This window comes from Lissotriton vulgaris, chromosome 3_2, assembly GCF_964263255.1.
Source record: "Lissotriton vulgaris chromosome 3_2, aLisVul1.2, whole genome shotgun sequence".
Taxonomy (NCBI): domain Eukaryota; kingdom Metazoa; phylum Chordata; class Amphibia; order Caudata; family Salamandridae; genus Lissotriton; species Lissotriton vulgaris.
In genome coordinates this window covers 12,589,547-12,610,767 of record NC_141690.1, presented here as the reverse complement: position 1 = coordinate 12,610,767, position 21,221 = coordinate 12,589,547, and the positions used below count along the sequence as shown (strand labels likewise).

Here is a 21,221-nt window from a genome sequence, read left to right as displayed (position 1 = left end):
TATATGCCGCGCAACCGCGCACCTCTAGTAGGGCAATCCAAACATAGTTCTCCCACACATGGGTCGACTAGTATATATGCAGACACTCACTTCACCAATGGCACCTTCCACAGTCCAGCTCCCAATAGTGGCCTAGCAAATTTGATAGAGCCACCAGCGAAGGCCCGCCCATCTGCTGTCACCGTAGCTTAGTGCGCGTCTGGGCGTGTTCAGGAATAACACCTAGTGACCCTTTGGGTAAATCACCCCAGCAGGGGTATCAATGGTCTCTCCCAGGAGGCATTGAGCTACTTGATCTGGGCGATTATTGTTGCATTGTCACTCCATAGGTGCTAGTGGCCGGTTAGAGAGAGGCTACAGCTGAACCACATGTCCTCCGTGTCTCCTGCATGCATACGGAGTCTTCCATGCAGCTGCGATCTTCCACAGCACCTCTTCACATGCCTCACAACCCAATGCTGGGCTCCTCACAGTCCCAACTGCACTATGCCGTTTGTCTGTACCGAACGATACAAAAGGGGATGATGGACGGAGCGTTTGAGCAAATCAAACACTCACCCCCAGTCAACTGATCTGGGTTTAATCCATCACCATTCTTTAGCTCACTCAGCCACCCCAGTTCAGACATGGCCATATGCAAATCAGTCTGACCCTGTGCCTCATGGGAACAGTCCAGTCTGAACTGCCAAGCCATGTCTTCACTGGACTGGAGTGTTTTATTTGCTCAAACGCTCCGTCCATCATCCCCTTTTGTATCGCTTTGTTCGCCCTAAGTTGGCAGGGTGTGCTCAGACGTAAGTCCCTTGCTCACTTGGCCACTGGATTCAAGATAGCCTGGCTGATGAGGATTATGAATCCGAAACCGGTCCCAGGATGCTTGTTTCCGGTCCAGGGAAGACATGGCTTGGCAGTTCGGGCTGGACTTTTCCCATGAGGCACAGGGTCAGACTGATTTGCATTTGGCCATGTCTGAACTGGGGTGGCTGAGTGAGCTAAAGAATGGTGATGGATTAAACCCAGATAAGTTGACTGGGGGTGAGTGTTTTATTTGCTCAAACGCTCAGTCCATCATCCCCTTTTGTATCGGTTTGTCTGTACCGGGCAGTGCCGCCCACTCCTTTCTGATTCACACCTGGTGGGTCTCTCCCCTCTGTGGGTAACAGTACTGCAATGGTGAACGTCCCCAGTGGATCACACCAGCCAAATCCCTTCTTCGCCTTTATCCCCCGCCCTGTAGTTCCTTCTTCGCCCTCCGAGGCATGTGTGCATACATACAATTGCCATCTAGTGTTGGGTCTGGAAGTTTGCTAGTTGTTTTTCTTCAAAGAAGTCTTTTCCAGTTACGAGGTAAGGTGACTCCTCCTTTCAGTGATATTGCACATGGGCATCACCTCCATTGTTAGATTGTTTTCTTTCTACCATCGCTTTCAGACGTGAATTGTGGTGCTCCGGTCTGATAACGTCCTTCAGGTTCTTCTCAGTGCGCAATCCACTGTACCCTCATCGGCATTGTTCACGTATGCGTTTCACTATTCTCCGTGTATCGAATAAATCAGAACATTCTCCATCTTCGATCGAGACGACATCGTGGGCAGCCTTCGGTCCTAGACTCGTCAGTTGACTTCCACTCTGTTCCGTCTTAGCCAGTTTTCTGCTGATGGAATGGACTCTTCTTCAATTCTGTCCTCAATGCCACTCCAAGTACCAGCGCACCGGCCTGCATAAAGTCTGCAACTTGTGCCTTTCACGGAGCACAAAGAAGCGGATTGCGATACTTGTTGATCGTTCCGATCGGATAAGACTTTGCCAGATCGTCGGGCTCGACAAAGGGACATGCAGCTACAAAACATTGAACTCCAGATATCTTCAGGGGCGACACCGAACATGAAGAGATGGAGGGGTCGGTGGCAGAAGAGGAGGAGGTCTTCTCCATACAAGAATCGGACTCCGACCTGAAAGTTGAGTTAGAATCCGAAGACGTTACACCAAGACATGGTGCAATGAGTAACAAAGCCTCTTTCCCCTCAAACTCTCTTCGATTAATCCAAAGGCATTGGCACCACCACTGCCTTCTGGCCATGGTCAGCACTGATACTCTGCTTCCAACACCCCGTCCTCAGGCTCGGCACCAAAACAGTCAGTCAAGCCTTCCGACTCAGCACTCAGTCGATAAAAGACATCTTTAGAACCGAAACCATCGGCTGTGAAAGACAAAAAGGACAAGTCCGGTTAGGCACCAAAACTTTTGGCACCGAAATTAAAAGATACCCTTCAAAAGCCTCCGGAACCTATCCTGGGCATTATGAAGGAGAATCTGGACCCTAAGCAAAAGAAAATGTATATTAACCCAGACACTGGACATACATTAGCTAAAGTTGTGACACCTTCCAAAAGAAAGATTATCTCAGAGGGCACTAGCTACAAAATTCCTCTAAAAAAAGAAGAAGAACATGGCTGCAAGTCCCATCTACCCTAATCCTTAATCCCCTCCACCATCTTCACCACTACCACCATTACCAGGCTCAGATCCTGAACACATAACACCTCAGGTTTCTCCACACATGCAGCACGATATGGGGAATGATGAAAATGACAATAGTCTACTACCAACAGACCCATGGGATGACTAAAATATCGATCACGAGGGACTAGTCTAATCATCACTTTTTCCTCTCACTAGGAGGTCGGTGAGACCCATATGGGCTTACCCAACATCACAACCACGTTTCATTGTTTTTAAAACTTTGCATCCTTACCACTCTCATTTCCGGTCTCAGAACTCCAGGCCAATCGACCTGGTGAAAAACAGCAACGCTGGTTACATTGTGACGTCCAGAACCAGCTTTGCAGTAGTGTAAGAGTCAAGATCACCTTCTCCTTTTTACCATGGTCCTGATGAATTGCCACCAGACCCGCTTGGGGCTTTTTTAGGCATGAAACATGTTGAATACTTGCACCAGAAAGATCCTGCAGGATCATTGTTTCCAGGTAGGGCTCACAGTTTTGAGTTAGGTTAGTGCACACCCAAAATAAAGTTAATGACAAGGGCAGTACTAGACCTATTTCAAACTACACTGCACACTCACCACGCTACCTTGTCCACATACCCTCACACACCCAACGGCTTCATCAAAAAAAGATATCCGCTAAAGAGCCCCTTCGCTTGTGCCCGTCATGCATTGCAGCGCCGGCCTGACGAGGAGCAGGTCCAATGATGAAGCATGACATCCTCCGGGGTGTGTGAGGGCACTCTATAACAGACCTGAACATTCCTTCACAATTAGGAACAGCACATTGACATTTTTCATATAATATCGATCCACCAATGGATAATGACCCTGATTTATATCCTGCAAAACCATCACCTCCTGATGACCACGTAGCATATCAGGAGTTGATTTCCAGGGCAGCATCTTACCATTGGGTTACATTATACAAAGAGTCTTTAGAAGAAGACTTTTTGTTTAAGACACTAGGTTAGACACATAGAAAAAGTCAAAGTTTGCCTATGTTAAAAGGCATGATGAGGCATGCCATATAAATATTTAAAGACCCTGTACGTGCACGTGTATTCACACCTAGGGTTGATAAAAAATACAAACTTCCACCATCTGATCCCATTTTTATTAAGGGATAATTACCTTTAGATTCTGTAGTAGTATCTAATGCTCTCAAAGAGCAAATTCAAAAGACTTCAGCAGATGCACGTCCTCCAGATAAGGAGTTTACATTAATAGATGCATCTGGTAAAAGAGTAGCTGGTGAATCCACTAAACAATGGCGAATTGCCAACACACAAGGCTTATTAGCCCTACATGATAGGGCCCACTGGGACGAAATGGAAGACCTGCTCCAATATCTCCCAGATGAGCATAAAAAGAGTGCACAGAATTTAACGTAGAACGTAAACTAATATCTAATTCTTCCATTAGATGTGCTCTAATTCCTCCATAAGATGTGCTCTAAATGCTGCTGACACTGCAGTAAGTGGATTTAACACCAGCATTCTCCTTAGACGACATGCATGGAGTTTGGGTTTAAACTGGAGGTTCAACAATCTATTGTCAATATTCCTTTTGACAAAGAACACATTTTTGGACCTCAAGTAGATGAGGCACTCGAAAAAATTAAAAATGACACACAGGTAGCAAAATTTATGGGAGCAATTCAGTCTCCATCTACCAGATGCTCCTTTTGTCGTTTATTCTATAGATGAGGATCCAAAGGTAATTCCTCAGACCCTATTGCCTCTTCATATAAATCTAACACTCAACCCTCTCCATCTAGAGGTTTCTATAGAGGTGGGAACAGAGGAAACAATTTCAAGGGTAGAGATAAAGGCACACCAAAACGTACCTCCCCATCTCCCAATAAGCAGTCACTTGCCTATAATTCCCATCAATCAGTTTACACCTGTTGGGGGAAGACTTCAACAATTTTTTTCCCATTTGGCAATCATTAACATCTGACAAATAGGTATTAGATATTATCCAACATGGTTATTGCCTGGAGCTTACCAGCAATCCTTCCAATATTCCACCTCGCATTCACAAACGTTCGTTACAGCACCTACAGCTCCTCAAACAAGAAGTACAAGCTCTTTTAATAAAAGAAGCTTCAGAACCAGTTCCATTACAACACTAAGTGTCAGGTGTTTAATCACTGTACTTCCGAATTCCCAAAATGCCGGGTCCCTAAGACCAATAGTAGACAGAAGCATTTTAAAGCTGTACATACTGTCAGAACATTTCCATATGGTTACGCTTCAGGAAGTGCTCCCACTTCTACAGCTAGGCGACTTTCTGTCCACACAGCTAGGTGACTGTATGTCCACACTAGACTTAAAAGACGCATATTTCCACATTCCTGTTAACCCAGCACATGGCAAATATCTCAGATTTGTGATAGTAGGAAATCATTATCAGTTCTAAGTACTCCCATTGGAGTTACTACTACCCCCAGATAGTTCACAAAACGTCTAGCAGTAGTAGCAGCACATCTCAGAAGACAACAAATTCATGTCTTCTCATATCCATACGATTGGCTCATTAAAGCCAGCACACAGCAAAAGTGGTTGCAACACACTCGGACACCATCTCCATCAAGTGGGATTTACAGTCAATATGCAAAAGTCGATATTCAACCCTCAAAAATACAGTCCTATCTGGGAGCGACTCTAAACAGTCACACAGTTCTAGCCTCTCCCAATGCAGCCAGGGTTCGAAATCTTCAAACTCTGTTACTACAATTTCAAACCAACAAATACTTAACAGTCAGGACTTTTATGAAGCTACTGGGATGATGGCATCATGCATCGCAGGAGTGCCTCATGCAGGATTACTCATTCGTCCCCTATAGGAATGCTGAGCACGTCTGTGGAATCAATCACAGGGTCAGTTAACTGATCTAGTATTGGTAGACAGCCACACCCATCGCTCTCTGCCCTTCATCGACCCTGTTCCACAGATCGTACTATCTCTCACAGGTTGGAGTGCCCATCTACGGATTCTAACAATTTAGGGTCTATGGGACAACAAGCACAAAAATCTCCACATCAACTCCCTAGAGCTTCTAGCTGTGTATCTAGCACTAAAAGCGTTTAACCTCACCACATAGGGAAAGTTGTCCTAGTCTGCAAGGACAATATGACTGCCATGTACTATGTGGAGAAGTGTGGCTCAGGGGTTAGAGGTGGCAGACCCGGAAGCTGAGATCGGCCCTGGACCAGGGTTCAATTCCCCGCCTCGGCGGGTCTTGGGCTCAAAAATTCCACGGACTCGATAATTCTCGCTCCGGTGCCTCCTCGACTCACGGGTTCACACTCTGCGACTCTGGGCAATAGCTTGCTTAATCTCCACAACGGCCCCTCGCGGCGGGATGCCTGGCTTTCACCTTGTGGATACCCTGCCGGGGTTATCTCACAGGGGAATACCAGGACGGGTTCCCGAAGCAAGCGCCGGGAAACCCACTGTGGGTACCTGTGCACTATATAAGCTCAAATACATTTACATCTACATGTACAAAAACAGGTGGGGACACATTCTCTACAACTGCCACGCCTCTCTCAGACCACTTGGCGTTGGGCAATTCATCCCAGTATTCATGTTCTCAATTCAACTCCCAGGCGCGAACAATCAAATTGCCGACCTCCTCAGCATGATGCAGCAACAAAAAAGCAAATGGGAACTTCATTCACAGGTTCTGTTCCCTACTTCCAATAATGGGGATTCCCACAAATAGATCTGTTCCCCACAGCTGACAACTCAAAATGCCCAAACATTGCCTCCAGGTTTCCACAGCCTCTATCCAAAGACAATGCTGTATGGATGAACTGGTCATGGGTATATCCTTATGCTTTTCCGCCTCTTCCTTTCCTTCCGTTTCTGGTTCAGGCAAACATCACTCACACTGATTTTAGTTGCTTCCACATGGGCTTGTCATCCATGGTTAACCACACTGTTAGAACTATCAGTGATTCCACATCAAAAGCTGCACCTCAATTCCAGCCTTCCTCCTCAGAACCATGGAGAAATCAGACACCCAAACCCCAAGGAGCTCAACCTAACAATCTGGCTCCTGAAGTCAGAGAGTTTGGACACCTAAATTTGTAGTGATCATACATATGGCCCTAGGTGTATGAGGTCTTTCTGAACTGTTGGGTGTTTGTAGTTTTTGATCTGATGTGAAGAACGAATGAAAAGACATGTATATCTGTACTAATGAGTTTGCAAGTGTCTCCTTACGCCAACCCAAAGGCTCATTCAGAGTCAACTACAACAGAAACATGTCATAATGTGAAGTCTGTAAGAATTCATAATTCAATCTAACTGAGCATTACTGTGAAGACTTGTGATAAATTGCTTGGCACATGGTGTGACAAAAGGTTATACAATCCCACATCTTTTGTGTATTTCTCTTTTGAGATACATATGGGACACATCGAAAGACATGGAAATCACCGGGGACCTATCAAGTAAATTGTATATGAAACGATGTGTACGCAGCAACTGATTGAGTAATCCTAGAACAATACTGGAATAATCTGGTTAAATTAGGCTTTTGCCAATCAGGATCCAGTTGCAGGCTATTAGTTTAGAGTTTATTATTATGCCATGTGGGACCACGCTTTATTGGAGTCAGTTGTGAGGGCTTTTTTCAAACTCCCAACTATACTGCATGAAAAGATCTAGCTGGAGGACAGACCTTACAAATAAAGAGTGTTTACTGGTTTATCTTCCTAACATTACTAAGACAAGAAGTCTTCAATCTCACCATATTTTCCTACACAAAAATGCTTGGATGATTTGATTGAAGAAAAGTTCCTGCTTGTATAGACTACAACTGTTCATGATGTAAGTATATGAAGCTGGATTTTTATGTAATATACCAACATGAAGTATACTAGAGCGCCCAGACAACCCTTATTGGCTTACAAGGCTTAACTTAATTATCCCAAATGCTCTCAGTCAGTCAGTCAAAAGCTTTATTTGGCACAAAGCCATAAAAGACAAAAGCAACACATACATAATTCAATAGTTAAGATGCACATAAAGCATGGGGCGTGGCCTGGAGCTGTTGATGGTGGACGTGTAGTTTGCCAGCTCCGTCCTGTGCCCTGAACACTAGCTAAATTATCCTATGATCCCCTGCCTGCAATCCACCTGCTTCATGCCTAGATTGTCTCCGGGGTCGAGCGGCGTGTAACGGTGCCACGTTGCCCGTCTGGAACCGCTCCTGTGGGAAGTTCGGCCGACGGACCCTGCTACGGCCTGCTGCGCAAAGTGAAGCCCCGGTCTCGCGTGCTCGACCTGGCCGGCCTACCCACATACCCCTTCGTGGCCCAATCGGGACCCAGGATCGGGCTGCGGCCGCTTTGCCGACCAGGGACGCGGGGTGAGGCAAGGTGCCCACACCCCCTACCGAGGCTCTGTTGCCCCCCCTCCCTCGGCTTATGATACACGGGCTGCCCGCGCTGCTGCGCAGCCCCACCGAAACGCAGGAGCGTCTTCGTGCAGTCCCCCGTAACCCGCCGGGGCCCCGGCGCTGCCACCGCTGGGTCCGAGAACTCGGGACGGGCGACACACACGGCATAGCCTGCGCCGCAAACCAGCATTGTCACGCACGGAATCCCGGAGTCGAGGAGAGGACCTGGCTGGCATCAACAACGCTCTGGCGCCATCTTGTCACCACGTTGGGGTAAGTGGTGCCTCATGAACCCCTACTCACTCAGGCCACGTGAAAACAGGGTGGCGGACATTGGAAACCGGCAGCACACGGAGGAGGGGGACTGTGGAGAGGTGGTGTGCCTCGCGCATTGACGCCTTCATGCAGCGCTGCAGCCCAGACATCATTGCGCTCTCAGACACGATACATTCACTTTGAAGCGCACTGGTTCCCATCACCCTTGTCACCTACGCGAACCTCACCAGGGCACAGGCGACGCACCGACTCATCCTTGGTTGACGCCTCATCTGGGTATCCTACATCACCCTTGCCAACACTGCCTCTACCTCTTTGCAGTACAGGGTGGACAGGCCATAACAACTGCCGTACATTTAAAGGGAAAAAGGCGGGCTGCTGCCTCTACTACAACGCCACCCTGCTGACAAGGTCTATGGGCAGGACGAAGAGCAAACGTCAGGACCAGAGCACCCGAACGGACATGCAGTCCACCGGTTCGGAGGACCCACTGGCCTCCTCCAGTATGGACATCATCCCGCCGACCGGTAAGGGAACTCAAGACGCCAAGCTAGATCTGATCCTGACTGAAATACGCGCGACGCGCGAAGCGCTCGAATTGCGCATGGACAATATGGCGACCGGCCTATCCTTACTTAAAGCGGACCACAACAAATTGGCGGATCGAGTGGCGGAGCAGAAAATAGCGCTAGACGACATTATCCCGCAGCAAACGGAACACTCCGCGAAACTAGAAAACGTGGAGAAGCAACTGAAGCAGCTGTGGGGAAGAGTGGATGAGGCGGAAGGACGGGCCCGCCGCAACAACGTCCGCATCCTGGGCATTCCGGAGAGAAGCGAGGGGAGAGACCCCACGCAGTTTGTGGAGGATTGGCTTAGGAAGCTGGTGGGCCAGAGAGATCTCACCGCTCTCTACAGTGTAGAGAGGGCGCATAGGATGCCATCACGGCCCCCACTATCTGGGGCACCCCCGCGCCCACTGATCGCTCGTCTCCTCCATTTCAAAGATCGTGACACTGTCCTTCGGGCGGCCAGGGAGGAAGCGCCGATACACTTCGAGGACAAGACCATCTCGGTCTACCCTGATTTCACGCCCACTGTACAGCGAGCCAGGTCCACCTTCATGGGGGTGAAGCGCAGACTGCGTGACAGGAACATGAAATATGCCCTTTTGTTCCCTGCTCGGCTAAAAATCCTGCATAACAACAAGTCCCACTTCTTTGACTCGCCTGAGGAAGCGTCTGAATGGATGGAGGTCGCCCTGACTCCGCCGACGTCGCAGGACCAGTTCACAGACCACCGCAGCAACGCCAGTAGGGGCTCGCCGGACCGACGGAACGACGCTCACAGCCCTGGACATCGCTCATCTCATGGAGCATCGGGGGCGGCGCATACTCTCGGACAACAGGCGCCAGACCACACGTCATCATCCACACATCAGCGTCTCACTGAGGCGGCCCTGGCTGCCCACGACGCGGGAGCAACCGGAGACAGACTCACCGTTACCACTGACACTCATACTGAGGTGTCTGGTTCAGTTGACAGCCTGCAACTTTTCCCGAAGATCACGGCACAGATGGCAGCGGAGTTCTGAGCCACGACACGATTACTCCTCTCCAAGTGGTAACGTATGTCAAATCCCCTCCCTCGCATATGGTGGGTTGAGTGTGCAGGGATCCATCATATTGTGGGCTCTCACGCCCACGCAGACAGTTCAGTGCCAACCGTCGGAGGTCCACCACCCCCCGGTATGCACACGTACTTGACTGTGTTGTGCCCACGTTGGACACCATGGTTTGGCTCCTGGGTACGTTGGCTCAGGGACCTTTTTGTTTGGGGGTTTATTGTTTGCGAGACACTCTTCAATTTTAGCACAGCAGAACATGTGGGGTCGCCCAGTTGTTACACCTTGCCACACCGCACAGATGGGAATGGGACCTCTTAACAATTACCACTTGTGCACCTGGAATGTTCGTGGCTTGGGATCAGTGCATAAACGTCATAGAATCCTTGCACAACTCAACCGGAGAGGGACACAAATTGCCTGTTTACAGGAGACACATTTGAACGCTGCTGAGGCGGTGAAATTGCGAAAGAAGTGGAGAGGACAGCTCTATGCCACCTCATATTCCGCATTCTCAAGGGGAGCGGCAATTTGGATGCGTGGGTCTCTTCCTTTCCAGTTGTTGGAGCAACGGGTTGATAAGGAGGGTCGCTATGTGTTTGTGAGGGGTCTGTTGGATGGGGAGGAAGTTGTTGTGGGGTGCATGTACTCGCCTAATACGAACCAGTTGGAATTTCTGTCCAGTGTCAACGGGGTGCTTGCAGACTGGGCTGACCTTCGCTGGGTAATAGGGGGAGATTTTAATGCTGTACTTGATGTTCTACTGGATAGGTCACACCCCCCCTTACTGGCTACTGAGAGCAGGAAACAGGCTGCTGCGCTTGCGAGTTGGGCTGAGGGTTGGGACCTGGCAGATGTGTGGCGTAGCATTCACCCCATGGACAGGGAATACACCTTTTTCTCCCCTCCCCACCAGCTTCACACCAGAATCGATCATATTTTCTGCTCAAGATCCCTTACTGCATTGATTGTCCAAACACAGCACATGGGGAAAACGTTCTCAGACCATAGCCCCGTGGAAATTACATGGCAGTGGGGTAGGAGGCTAGCCCCCATACCAACCTGGCGATTAAACCCTGACCTCCTTGAGGACTCGGTTTTCCGGTCCTCCCTCTCCGACACTATCGATACCTACTTCTCCACGAATGCGGGCACGGCTAGCTCCCGGCAGATAGAATGGGACGCTTTCAAAATATGTCTGAGGGGGGCTGCTATGACTACTAGGGTGGGAAGGAAACGGGAGGTACTTAGCCAGCTTAAGGAGGTGGAGGGCTCACTTGCATCCTTAGAGAACGAGGCAGCGGGTACCAACGCTCCCTTTCCCCCACTGCAGGAGGCACGTATTAGACATGCAGAGCTGCTGGAGGAGCTGCGAGTTATTGACTATAGGGAGTACACGAATAGGCAGCACACTCAGGCCGACCGGGCCGGCCCCCTACTTGCCCGCATCCTGCGGGACTCCCCGATCAGCCAACCCATTCTGCGGATCTTGGACCGCTCGGGCCAGCTGGCTACTACCCAAGTAGGGATTAATACAGCATTTAAGGACTACTATACCGCGCTATATGGCCCCCCACTACCCCTGTCCGAACCCGCATTAGTGACCTTCATGGCGGATCTGGTTCTCCCGCAGCTTACTGCAGATCAGAATAAAGACTTGAAGCGTGCCATAACATTGGCAGAAATCAGACAGGCAATCAGAACCCTCCCTAAGGGTAAGGCCCCGGGAACGGATGGCCTGCCAACCGACTTCTACGCCACTTACATGGACCTCCTGGCCCCGCGACTACACATTGTTTATCTGGAAGCTCTACGCACAGCCTCTCTACCACAATCAACCATGCAAGCTCTGATTACGTCCCTCTTAAAACCGGCCAAAGAAGGTCTGCAGTTGGCCGATTACAGACCCCTGTCCCTTCTTAATACTGACTCAAAAATTCTGAGCAAGATACTGGCATCAAGGCTCGTACAATATGTGCCACATTTGGTTCACCAGGATCAATGCGGCTTTGTCACAGGCCGTAATACGGCCATGAACCTTCGGCGATTGGCCCAGCTCATGCTTGGGAACGATGCGGGCGTGGGCACCGAGGGGTGCATCTCTCTGGACTTAAAACAGGCTTTTGATTCCCTGAGATGGGACTATATGTTTGCCACATTATCAAAATATGGGATCCCGCCGGAATTCCTCGCTTGGGTCAGATTATTATACACAATCCCCACGGCGAGGGTACGCACTTCCAACCAAATCTCGGGCCCCATGGCCATTGCCAGAGGCACCAGGCAGGGCTGCCCACTTTCCCCTCTCCTCTTCGTTCTTGCCCTCGAGCCATTGCTCTGCAGACTTAGGCTGTTAGCCCCCCATTACGGTATACGGTGGCATGGTACGGACCACATTGTCTCTGCATACGCGGACGATATCATATTATATCTCCGAGATTTGAGGGGTGAGCTGGGCCCAGTCTCCCAGGTTTTTGAGGATTTTCGAGAAATATCTGGCCTCACCATCAGCGAGTCTAAGTCCTACGGTTTCGCCTTCGTGGCTGCGGGTGATTCGACCCCCCTGTCTTTTGCCCCACATGAATTCCAGATGGCGGAAACCACCTTCCGTTACCTGGGAATACAGATATATAGAGAGGCGAGCATGATGATAGACGGCAACCTGGGGAGGGCCATTAGAGCGCTGAAGTCTCAAGTTCAATTTTGGCTTACATTGCCGCTCTCCATACCCGGCAGAGTGGCGATTTCCAAGATGGTGATGTTGCCCCGACTTATCTACTACTTTACCAACTTGCCGTTCCAGGTCCCAGCAGTAACATTCAAGACCCTCGACTCCCTGCTCACAGAACTTGTGTGGGGACATGGCCGCAGGCGAATAGGACTGGCTAAGTTGCAGCTTCCCTCCAACTCCGGAGGCATGGGCCTACCGGACTTTAGGGCTTATCATTATGCATGCCAGCTACAATGGTTGGCTTACTGGGTGGCGGGCCGCAATCTTCATGAGATTAATCTGACCCAAGAGGACCATGCTAAGGGGAAGTTACATATCTTGCTCCTGCCTGGATCGGATCTACCTAGAAACACTACGCCATTACTCAAACTGGCGATCACACTTTGGCGAAGGGCATTGAAATATACATCCACAGGGACACCTTATGCCCCCACAATACCACTCTTGGGCATACCACTGGGCCCGGGCACACTTACAACGACTCTACTGGAGCCCTGGCATGACGCGGGTGTGACACATGTGGGTGACCTGTTTGCGGAGGGGCACTTGTTGTCCTTCGCAGACTTCAGAACCACGCAGGGCGTACCCGGCGGCTCCTTTCTCCTGCATGCCGGTCTCCGACACTATATCTTGCGCAGCTGGTCACCCGACGGACAGGAGCCTACTGCAAATCCCCTAGTCACAATGCTTTACCTCATGGGGACGGGCGGCCATCTAACTAAGTGGCTCACTGTTAGCATTAAAGCGGGGAGGGCGCTTACACTAGCACCACTAAGGGCGACTTGGGAGGCGGATATTGGGAGGCCATTAAGGGATAAGGAGTGGGAGCGCATACTGCAATTCCCCAGAAAGGTAGCTAGAAATCCCAAGTACAAGTTCATACAACTGATGTTGCTGCATAGAGCTTACCTAACACCACACCGCCTGCATATGATGTTCCCTGCATCCAAGAGCAACTGCCCCCGATGTGATGCAGACGACGCATCTCTGATACACATGATGTGGCAATGCCCCAAATTGGGGTATTTCTGGACTACTGTCCATGGCTCGCTTGAGAAGGCTGGTACATTGACCCGATCACCTACGCTTGAACACATGCTCCTAGGGCTAGGTCCATCGACCCGCACCAGGACCGTGGCGGCGCGCTTCTCGGATCTGGCCCTGTTGCTGGCTAAGCGTGCCATCACGATACGGTGGAAGTCATCGAAACCGCCCAACCCTGACCTGTGGAGGGCGGAAGTTGTACGTTGGGGTAAGGCTGAAGGCGAGGCACTGCAAAGGGAAGAGAGTAGGGGCCTCCGCAAAACACCTATCTCACTGGAATGGTTTGACACTTTGGGGGTGTTTGAGGCTGGTAATGACAGCGATGAAGAGGATATTAGTGAATAGCCAGTTGGGGTGCGGATTCGCCCATACTCATTCTCATATGCACTGCCTCGAACAATACCTGCGGTGCACTATGAGGTAACACGGGTAGATCGAACCCGTCTGTCGCATTCCGCTACCTAACCGGACTCTGTATTGACCTTAACTATGTGTAATGACTAGAGTATGACCCGCATAGCGATATTTAGATCATATACCTGTTTAGAGAGTGAAGGGTGGGAACTCGCAGGGTGGAGGGTGGGATCGAGAATGAATGGGGTTTGTTAGTTGTAATGTTTCATCGACAAAATGAAAAATCGAAGTTACCAAGCTTGTATATTTGCTTTGAGCAACCGCATACATGTGCGACGGTGCTTAACATTAGTATTGTATAAACATCTCTATATACTATTGTTGCTCTACAACTTTGCTAATAAAAAGATTTTCAAAAAAAAAAAAAGATGCACATAAAGCATTTTAAAAAACAATTTAATATCATAAATAAATAGTAGATAAAAGATAAAAATAGAAGCCAAAAGAGCACAGCAATGGCTGCAAAAGGCGCAATCTGGGACAGAGATAAAAGCCACAAACAAAATAAAATTTGCAAGCGATTGATTAGAGCTGCCATCTCAAGTGCGAATGGGAAGGGTGTGAAACTATGTGCCTTGCTCAGGGTAGGCTGCCAAAAATCGCAGACAGGTCAAGTAAAACCTGTGTTCAGAATTCTGAACACAAAAAAGATAAGGTTCAGGACCATCTACTTTTGATTTTTTTTTAATTCTCTTTTGATGACTCAGATCACCAACCTCTCCCTTTCCACAGCCTTGATTCTGAGAAGTTGGAAGGAGGCAAAACTGCTCCCTCTGTTAAAAAAGGCTGGTCTAGACCCATCAATGCCATCGAGCTATCGGCCCATCTCATTGCTGCCAGCTCTGGCGAAGGTGTGCGAGAAGGTGGTTTTCAAACAGCTGGATAGTTTCATCGAGTCCTCTCACGCCCTACACCCTGCTCAGTCAGGGTTTAGAGCAGCCTACAGTACCGAGACAGCACTAGTCGAGGTCTCGGAGGCAGTTCGAGAGTGCTTGGACGGGGGTGGCAGAGCGGTCCTGATTCTACTGGACCTCTCTGCCGCCTACGATACGGTGCACCATGCCTTGCTTATTGCAAGACTGCGAGCCGTCGGCATTTCAGGGTTGGCCCTTGATTGGTTGTCATCGTTTTTGAGCGACAGAACTCAACAGGTCTGGATGCCCCCCTACTCTTCGGCCCCGAAGAGACTGACAACTGGAGTTCCGCAGGGTTCTACGTTAAGCCCTTTATTGTTTAACGTTTATATGACCCCCTTACTTTATCTGGCGGAACAGCTGGGAGCCAAGATAATAGCCTACGCAGACGACACACAGCTGCTATTCACCTGGCCTAAGGGTGTGTCCGATCCATCAGCAGTCCAGCATTGTTTGTCGGAAGTTTTTCGGTGGCTTGCACAAGTTCAACTTAAGTGCAACGAAGACAAGTCCGAGGTCCTGTTCTTTGGCTCTTTCCCTGACAACTTCAAGGACCAGATTTGGCCCCCGGACCTGCCCTGCCCTAGTGCGATGGGAGGCCCAGCTAAGAACTTGGGGGTCTGGTTCGGTCAGGACCTGAAGTTCTCGGACCATATTAAAAAATTGACCGGCATCTGCTTTGGTACCTTGCGAGCCTTGAGAAGATGCTTCCCTCTTCTTCCCAGGGCAGCCAAGGAGACTGTTCTTCGAGCCCTGATTTTGTCTCGGCTCGATTACGCTAATGCCTTATTTAGTGGCTTGCCTGCGTACATGGTTCATCGCCTTCAGGTGATACAAAACGCTGCAGTACGTCTGCTTTTCTCTCTTCCCAGGAGGTCGAGCGTGCGGAGCCACTTACGAAGTCTGCATTGGCTCCCAGTGCCACACCGAATCTTGTTTAAAATTCTTGTGTTGGCATTCAGAGCCGCTCATGGCCAGGGACCGACGTATTTGCAGAAACGGTTCTCATTTTATACTCCCAACCGTGCCCTACGATCGGCCAACCAATGCCAACTGACCATTCCCAAATACAAATACACCCGATTGGGTGGCCAATCTATTTCATTTAGGGCAGCTTCTGCTTGGAATGCCCTCCCCCTGTTCCTTAGAGCCTCTCCGACCATTACTGTTTTTAAGAAAGAACTTAAGACTTATCTGTTTAATGCTCCACTCTAACAGATCTGCTCTTGATCTATCACTCTTGCTGTTAAATCACTCACCGCGCCAGGATACCCCGTGGTAATAGAGCGCGCTATAAAAGTTTTAATAATAATAATAATGATGGCGATAATACAAATCTGTAGTTTTAGCCTTATTTTTTGCACTTCCATTGATTTCTTTGGGGCGAAAAAGATGTTTGGCAATCCTAAATTTGTTACAGTCTTATGGACATATGGCAGCCAAGGAATTGACACAGCGTGATCTTGCATTAAACAGTCCTCAATTATATGTTGGGAAAAAGAAGTGTACGTCAAATGCCAAACTTTGAGCCTCAACAGTAACAGGGCAATCTGGACTAAATCTCCCAAGTAGGGGAGGCCAGACTCCAGGTGTGTAATCAAGATGGCCATATTCCTAGACGTTAACAAAAATTTGCACAGAAAATTGTTCTTAATCGCTTGGAGATTTCCTGGCACAGTGTAACCCCAAACACCCGCTCCATAAATTCCCTGAGAGAGGTATTTGCTCCTATACAGTGTAATAAGTTCTTTAATCGGTTTATGCCTAAGACGCTTTGAAAACCTAAAAATTGCATCTATAGCCCTCTCAATATTTACCTACTTTTTGACTCAATGGTTTGTCTCAACTTAAATCACTTGACATTAGGATCCACAAATAGTTAAAATTATGTACTCTAGTGATGTAGAACCCAGCTATCTTATACGGGCGAGTGCTGGTCTTTTTCAGGCCCAATAATCATAGAGTACTATTTAGAATGATTGATTTTTATTAGATTGTGTTCCCCCATAAAGTCTGCAAAAATGTCAAGTAACAATTGGAGACTATTTACTGTACGAGCGGTCAAGACCATGCCATCCACGTGAAGCAAAGCGGCGCCGGTACGGTTCCCAATCCTAGGTAGATCTATCCCACTTACCACCAAACTCCCTCTAGAGCATTTATGCCGAAAAGAAATAAAAAAGGAGCAAGGATGCAACCTTGTCTTACACCCTTGTTGGAATAAAAAAAGGGTTGGTGCAATCGCCTTTTTTTATTTTTATCAAAATGCATCTTCGCCTTGGTATTCCAATTGAGTCTTTTAGGAAGATCAATCAAAGCAGGTTCAATCCTGGCTTTTCCCATCAACAGCCATAACTGTTCCCTGTCCACCAAGTAAAAAGCTATTGAGATGTCCATAAACGCCAAATGTAAGGCCTCCCCCCTAGTTTGGACGTACTTTCCTGAAATTTTGAGAAGATATAAGGTTTGTTCAACGGTGCCAGCTCCTGGACGAAACACATATTGGGCCTCCAAGCAGAACTCTCATTTTTGGTAGCGTGGGCAAGCACTGCAGGCTTATCACAGGTAGTGTTAATGCATTTATTGCTCACACCCTCCGAGTTAATAGATGAGACATGCACTCAAGAAGACACTCAAGACCAATTTAGAAACACCAAGAACTTTAGTATGGGTTAAATACTTGCCAGCTCCTGGACGAAACACATATTGGGCCTCCAAGCAGAACTCTAATTTTTGGTAGCGTGGGCAAGCACTTCAGGCTTATCACAGGTGTTAATGCATTTGTTGCTCACACCCTCCGAGTTAATAGAGGAGACATGCACTCAAGAAGACACTTAAGACCAATTTAGAAACACCAAGAACTTTGTTATGGGTTAAGTACTTTTCCGTTTATCAGTTTTTGCAGGTAAGGAAGAAAGTTCACTCAAATGCGTTTATACGCGTTAATCCTTTCCTTTGGAGAAAGGCATATACTGCTTACCGGCATTTGCAAACGGTATGCAGGAGTATCCTTAAGTACTTAAGGTGCAAAGAGGCCAAGGTCCAAAGTACCACCAGCAGTTCAAGTTTACCTACCCTGGAGTGTCCGGGTGCAGAGGTGCACCTTGCACGTTGGTAGCCTTGCACGCTACACTGTAGGCAAAGAGGGGCCCACCTAGAAACAGGCTGCGGTGGGAGGGACTTGGGGACAAGTCCAGAAGCTCCAAACAGGTGGCTTCCTTAATGAGAATCTTGGGAGCAGGGGAACGCCGTCGGTTGTTGTGAACCAGGGCCGGGGAGCTCGGGTACAGAGGGTTTAGATTGGCTGGTCCTGTGTATCAAAGGCCCCAATGAGTCTCTGTTAGACCTTCAAAAGAGAGACAAAACAGGACGACTTGGCCACTCTCTGTGCCAGTCTCTACGGTGTTGATGCCCCTTGTCGACTGCTCTGTCTCTGCGGCGTTGGAGTCTGGATTGGGCTCAAACAAGTTTTGGTTGCTGCAAGGTTTCCGGTACCCTGGGTATTAGTGCGGGAGGCTCCGGTTGTACCTGGTGACTTCAGACTCGGTGGTTAGACGGATCTGATATCTAGGAGTGAGGTACCCTCTTCCTGGGTGTCTGCTGTGTTGGTGAACCCAGTGAACAGCAAAACGGTGAACCGGACTCTGTTCTGGGTCTGGAAATGCATTGTCAAAGACAGATGTTTTGTAGTTTTTATACCCTGCTGCAGCTTTGTTTGTATACAGACCAATCTTTTCTGTTTGATAAGTATTAATTTACCCTGACTCACTATAAATTTTATTCTTTTTATTGCAGATTGAAAGTGAAGGATTGGATAGTCAGGAAGAACGAGAGACACGCCTCTTCCCAGCACTCGATGATAAATGTCGGATTTGGTGTCATGCCTTAACTAGTGACTTCCTCATCTATGGAACTGATGTATGCATTTTCTTAACATACGAAGTGATAAATTGCGAAAACTGTCATTTATCCTATTTTCCCTTTCCATTTTAATGTTTGCACAGTTTAGCTTAATGAGACTTGATGCATTTGGCTCCTTTGTTGGGGGCATCTCTGAATTCTCTAGCTAACTTGAGGAATCACGCAGATGCTTCATTTTGCCAATTTGTACTTCCAGGGACTTGTTTCTGGGCAGAGGTTTTGTTTCTATCATTAGAGGAAATGTGGTTGTAAAAGATAAGTCATCCCAGTGGAGCACTGTCCACTCTGTTCTCTCTCAGCTGATTTCTCTGAGGGTTGACTGTACGTGAACACATGCATTTGCACATGTGTGAGCTCAGCGAGTTAACAAGGCAAGACCTCTGAAGTCACTCACAGGAGGGGTTCCCCTCTGATCATTTGGAGGAAGGAACCCGGCAGCTAGGGTTGTGATTTCACAGTCTTACCAGTAGTCTTTCAACAGACAACTTCCAGTCGCCATATTGCAATGTCCCAAAATGCAGTTCAGAAGGGTGACAAAGGGGTAGAGTGATGATGTGTTATCCCAAGATTGGTCAGAGGTGCCCACCGGATTTTACAGGACCCTGAAGAAAACCTGGCCCCTGTCTGGAAAGCTGGGACACTCTGAACTTGGACAGAATGGGACTCCGTGAATCTAACTCCCAGGGCCAGTGGCACTGGCTCCTTTGCACACCACTGAGGGGAAATAGAGGGATGGACCTGTTATAAGAACCTGGAGGAGAAGAGTTCCCTTGAGGGGTAGCCCTCTTTAGTGCCCTTCCTATTGTCCAAATGAGGCCGTGAGATCGATGAGTGCATACAGGAAGGTTATTGTCCCTTGAGGACTATGGGGTGCAGCTGGAAGTGACTCCAGGCTGACGAGAACACCAGGTGCTGAACAAGAAGTATGTCACGGCCAGGATCTTAAAGGCAGGCCCTGAGCTCTTTCTCAGTGGAGGAAGAGCAAAGAAGAAAGTAACTCCTAGGCGCAAAGAGAGGTTAAAGGCCATGAGGCCACTAAGGAATGCTGGAGCCTGCCACCAGTAGCAAAATGAGACAATTATCGATTTAAATGGCCTATTGGTGCCAGAAGAAAAACGGAGAGGTGTGGTGCAGTGACTGAGCACACATAGCATATAATTGGCAGCTTGTGGAAATTCACTGGGTAGAAAGTTGCCTAGTGGGCCAGCGTGGCGTCTCCCTTAATATTTCCAGGTTGTCCCTGTGAGACTTCATCTCTCCAGGGACTGACACCAAAGAGCAGAAGAACAAGCATTTGCAATGCAATAGGTCACGCATTTACGCACGCTTGAGCAAGTGGCATTGTAAATGACAATGCCTTTTATTTATGTTTAAAAACAAAAACATAAATAAAAGGTATTGTCATTTACAATGCCACTAGCTCAAACTCGTGTTAATGCGAGACCTATTGCATTGCAAATGCTTGTGTATATGTTTCAGTTGGTTGTACGATTTAAAGTTGAGAACATAAAAGAAGATAACACAAATCAAAAAAACCTGCACACACACTGACTCTCTCTTTCCCTCGGTCTCTCGGGCCACCACACAAAGGTACCAAAAGTTTAATTCTCACCCCCCCCCCATGTCCAAAGGCAGCGCCTCTTAGCCTAGCCTCTGCCACTGTGTGGGGAGTCAGACAGCCGTGGTCACAAGACCACATTCGGTGCCCAGAGTTGTATTTACCCAGGCTGTGAAGAGCAGGCAGCTGCTGTGGGGCCCGGACAGGCCTCCAAAGCCTTTCTGAGCAGCGCGAAAAGCAACATTTGTGGGTAAGGTTTATAGCATGAGTGATTCAGGACACATTTAAACCCTGCTTTTAGATGCTTTATTTGTTGTTATTCCACAAAATTATCCAGAACCTTCCTGTTTGAAATAGGATGCATGTCAAGGGAAGGGTTGTTTTAAGGGTCTTTCTACTTCACAAGTGTCACAAACGGTGGTAATTTAAATGGCTGTAGTAGTAACTTTGATTCTACTGCATTTTATGGCAATAAGATGTTTCCCCTAGTGTGTCATGAAAAAGGCACTGAAATGTCACACCTAAGTACAGTGAAAAAAAATTGCAAAGTCGCACAATGGGGAAAAACTTGTTAGTGCGTGCTTTTTGGGTGGTCTTTGCTACATGGTTGTAAGAGGCAGCTTGGTTGCATCTGACGTGATGGCCACCCTAAGTGCCTCAACAGCAGAACCTGGCCCTAAGTATCTGAACAGCAGAACCTAGGCCTAAGTGTCTCAACAGCAGAACCCGGCCTTAAGTGTCTCAACAGCAGAACCCTGGCCTAAGTGCCTCAACAGCAGAACCCTGGCCTAAGTGCCTCAACAGCAGAACCCTGGC

At 48.4% G+C, this 21,221-nt stretch overlaps 1 protein-coding gene across 1 annotated transcript in view; it reads left to right on the top strand.

Annotated features, from left to right (window-relative positions):
- Window positions 1–21,221, top strand: part of WDR19 (WD repeat domain 19) — a 637,672-nt gene that overhangs the window by 144,249 nt on the left and 472,202 nt on the right. Inside the window, exon 14 of the mRNA XM_086963976.1 lies at window positions 18,722–18,844. Coding sequence (XP_086820102.1) covers window positions 18,722–18,844 — 123 coding nt within the window. The remainder of the gene's footprint in view (window positions 1–18,721; window positions 18,845–21,221) is intronic.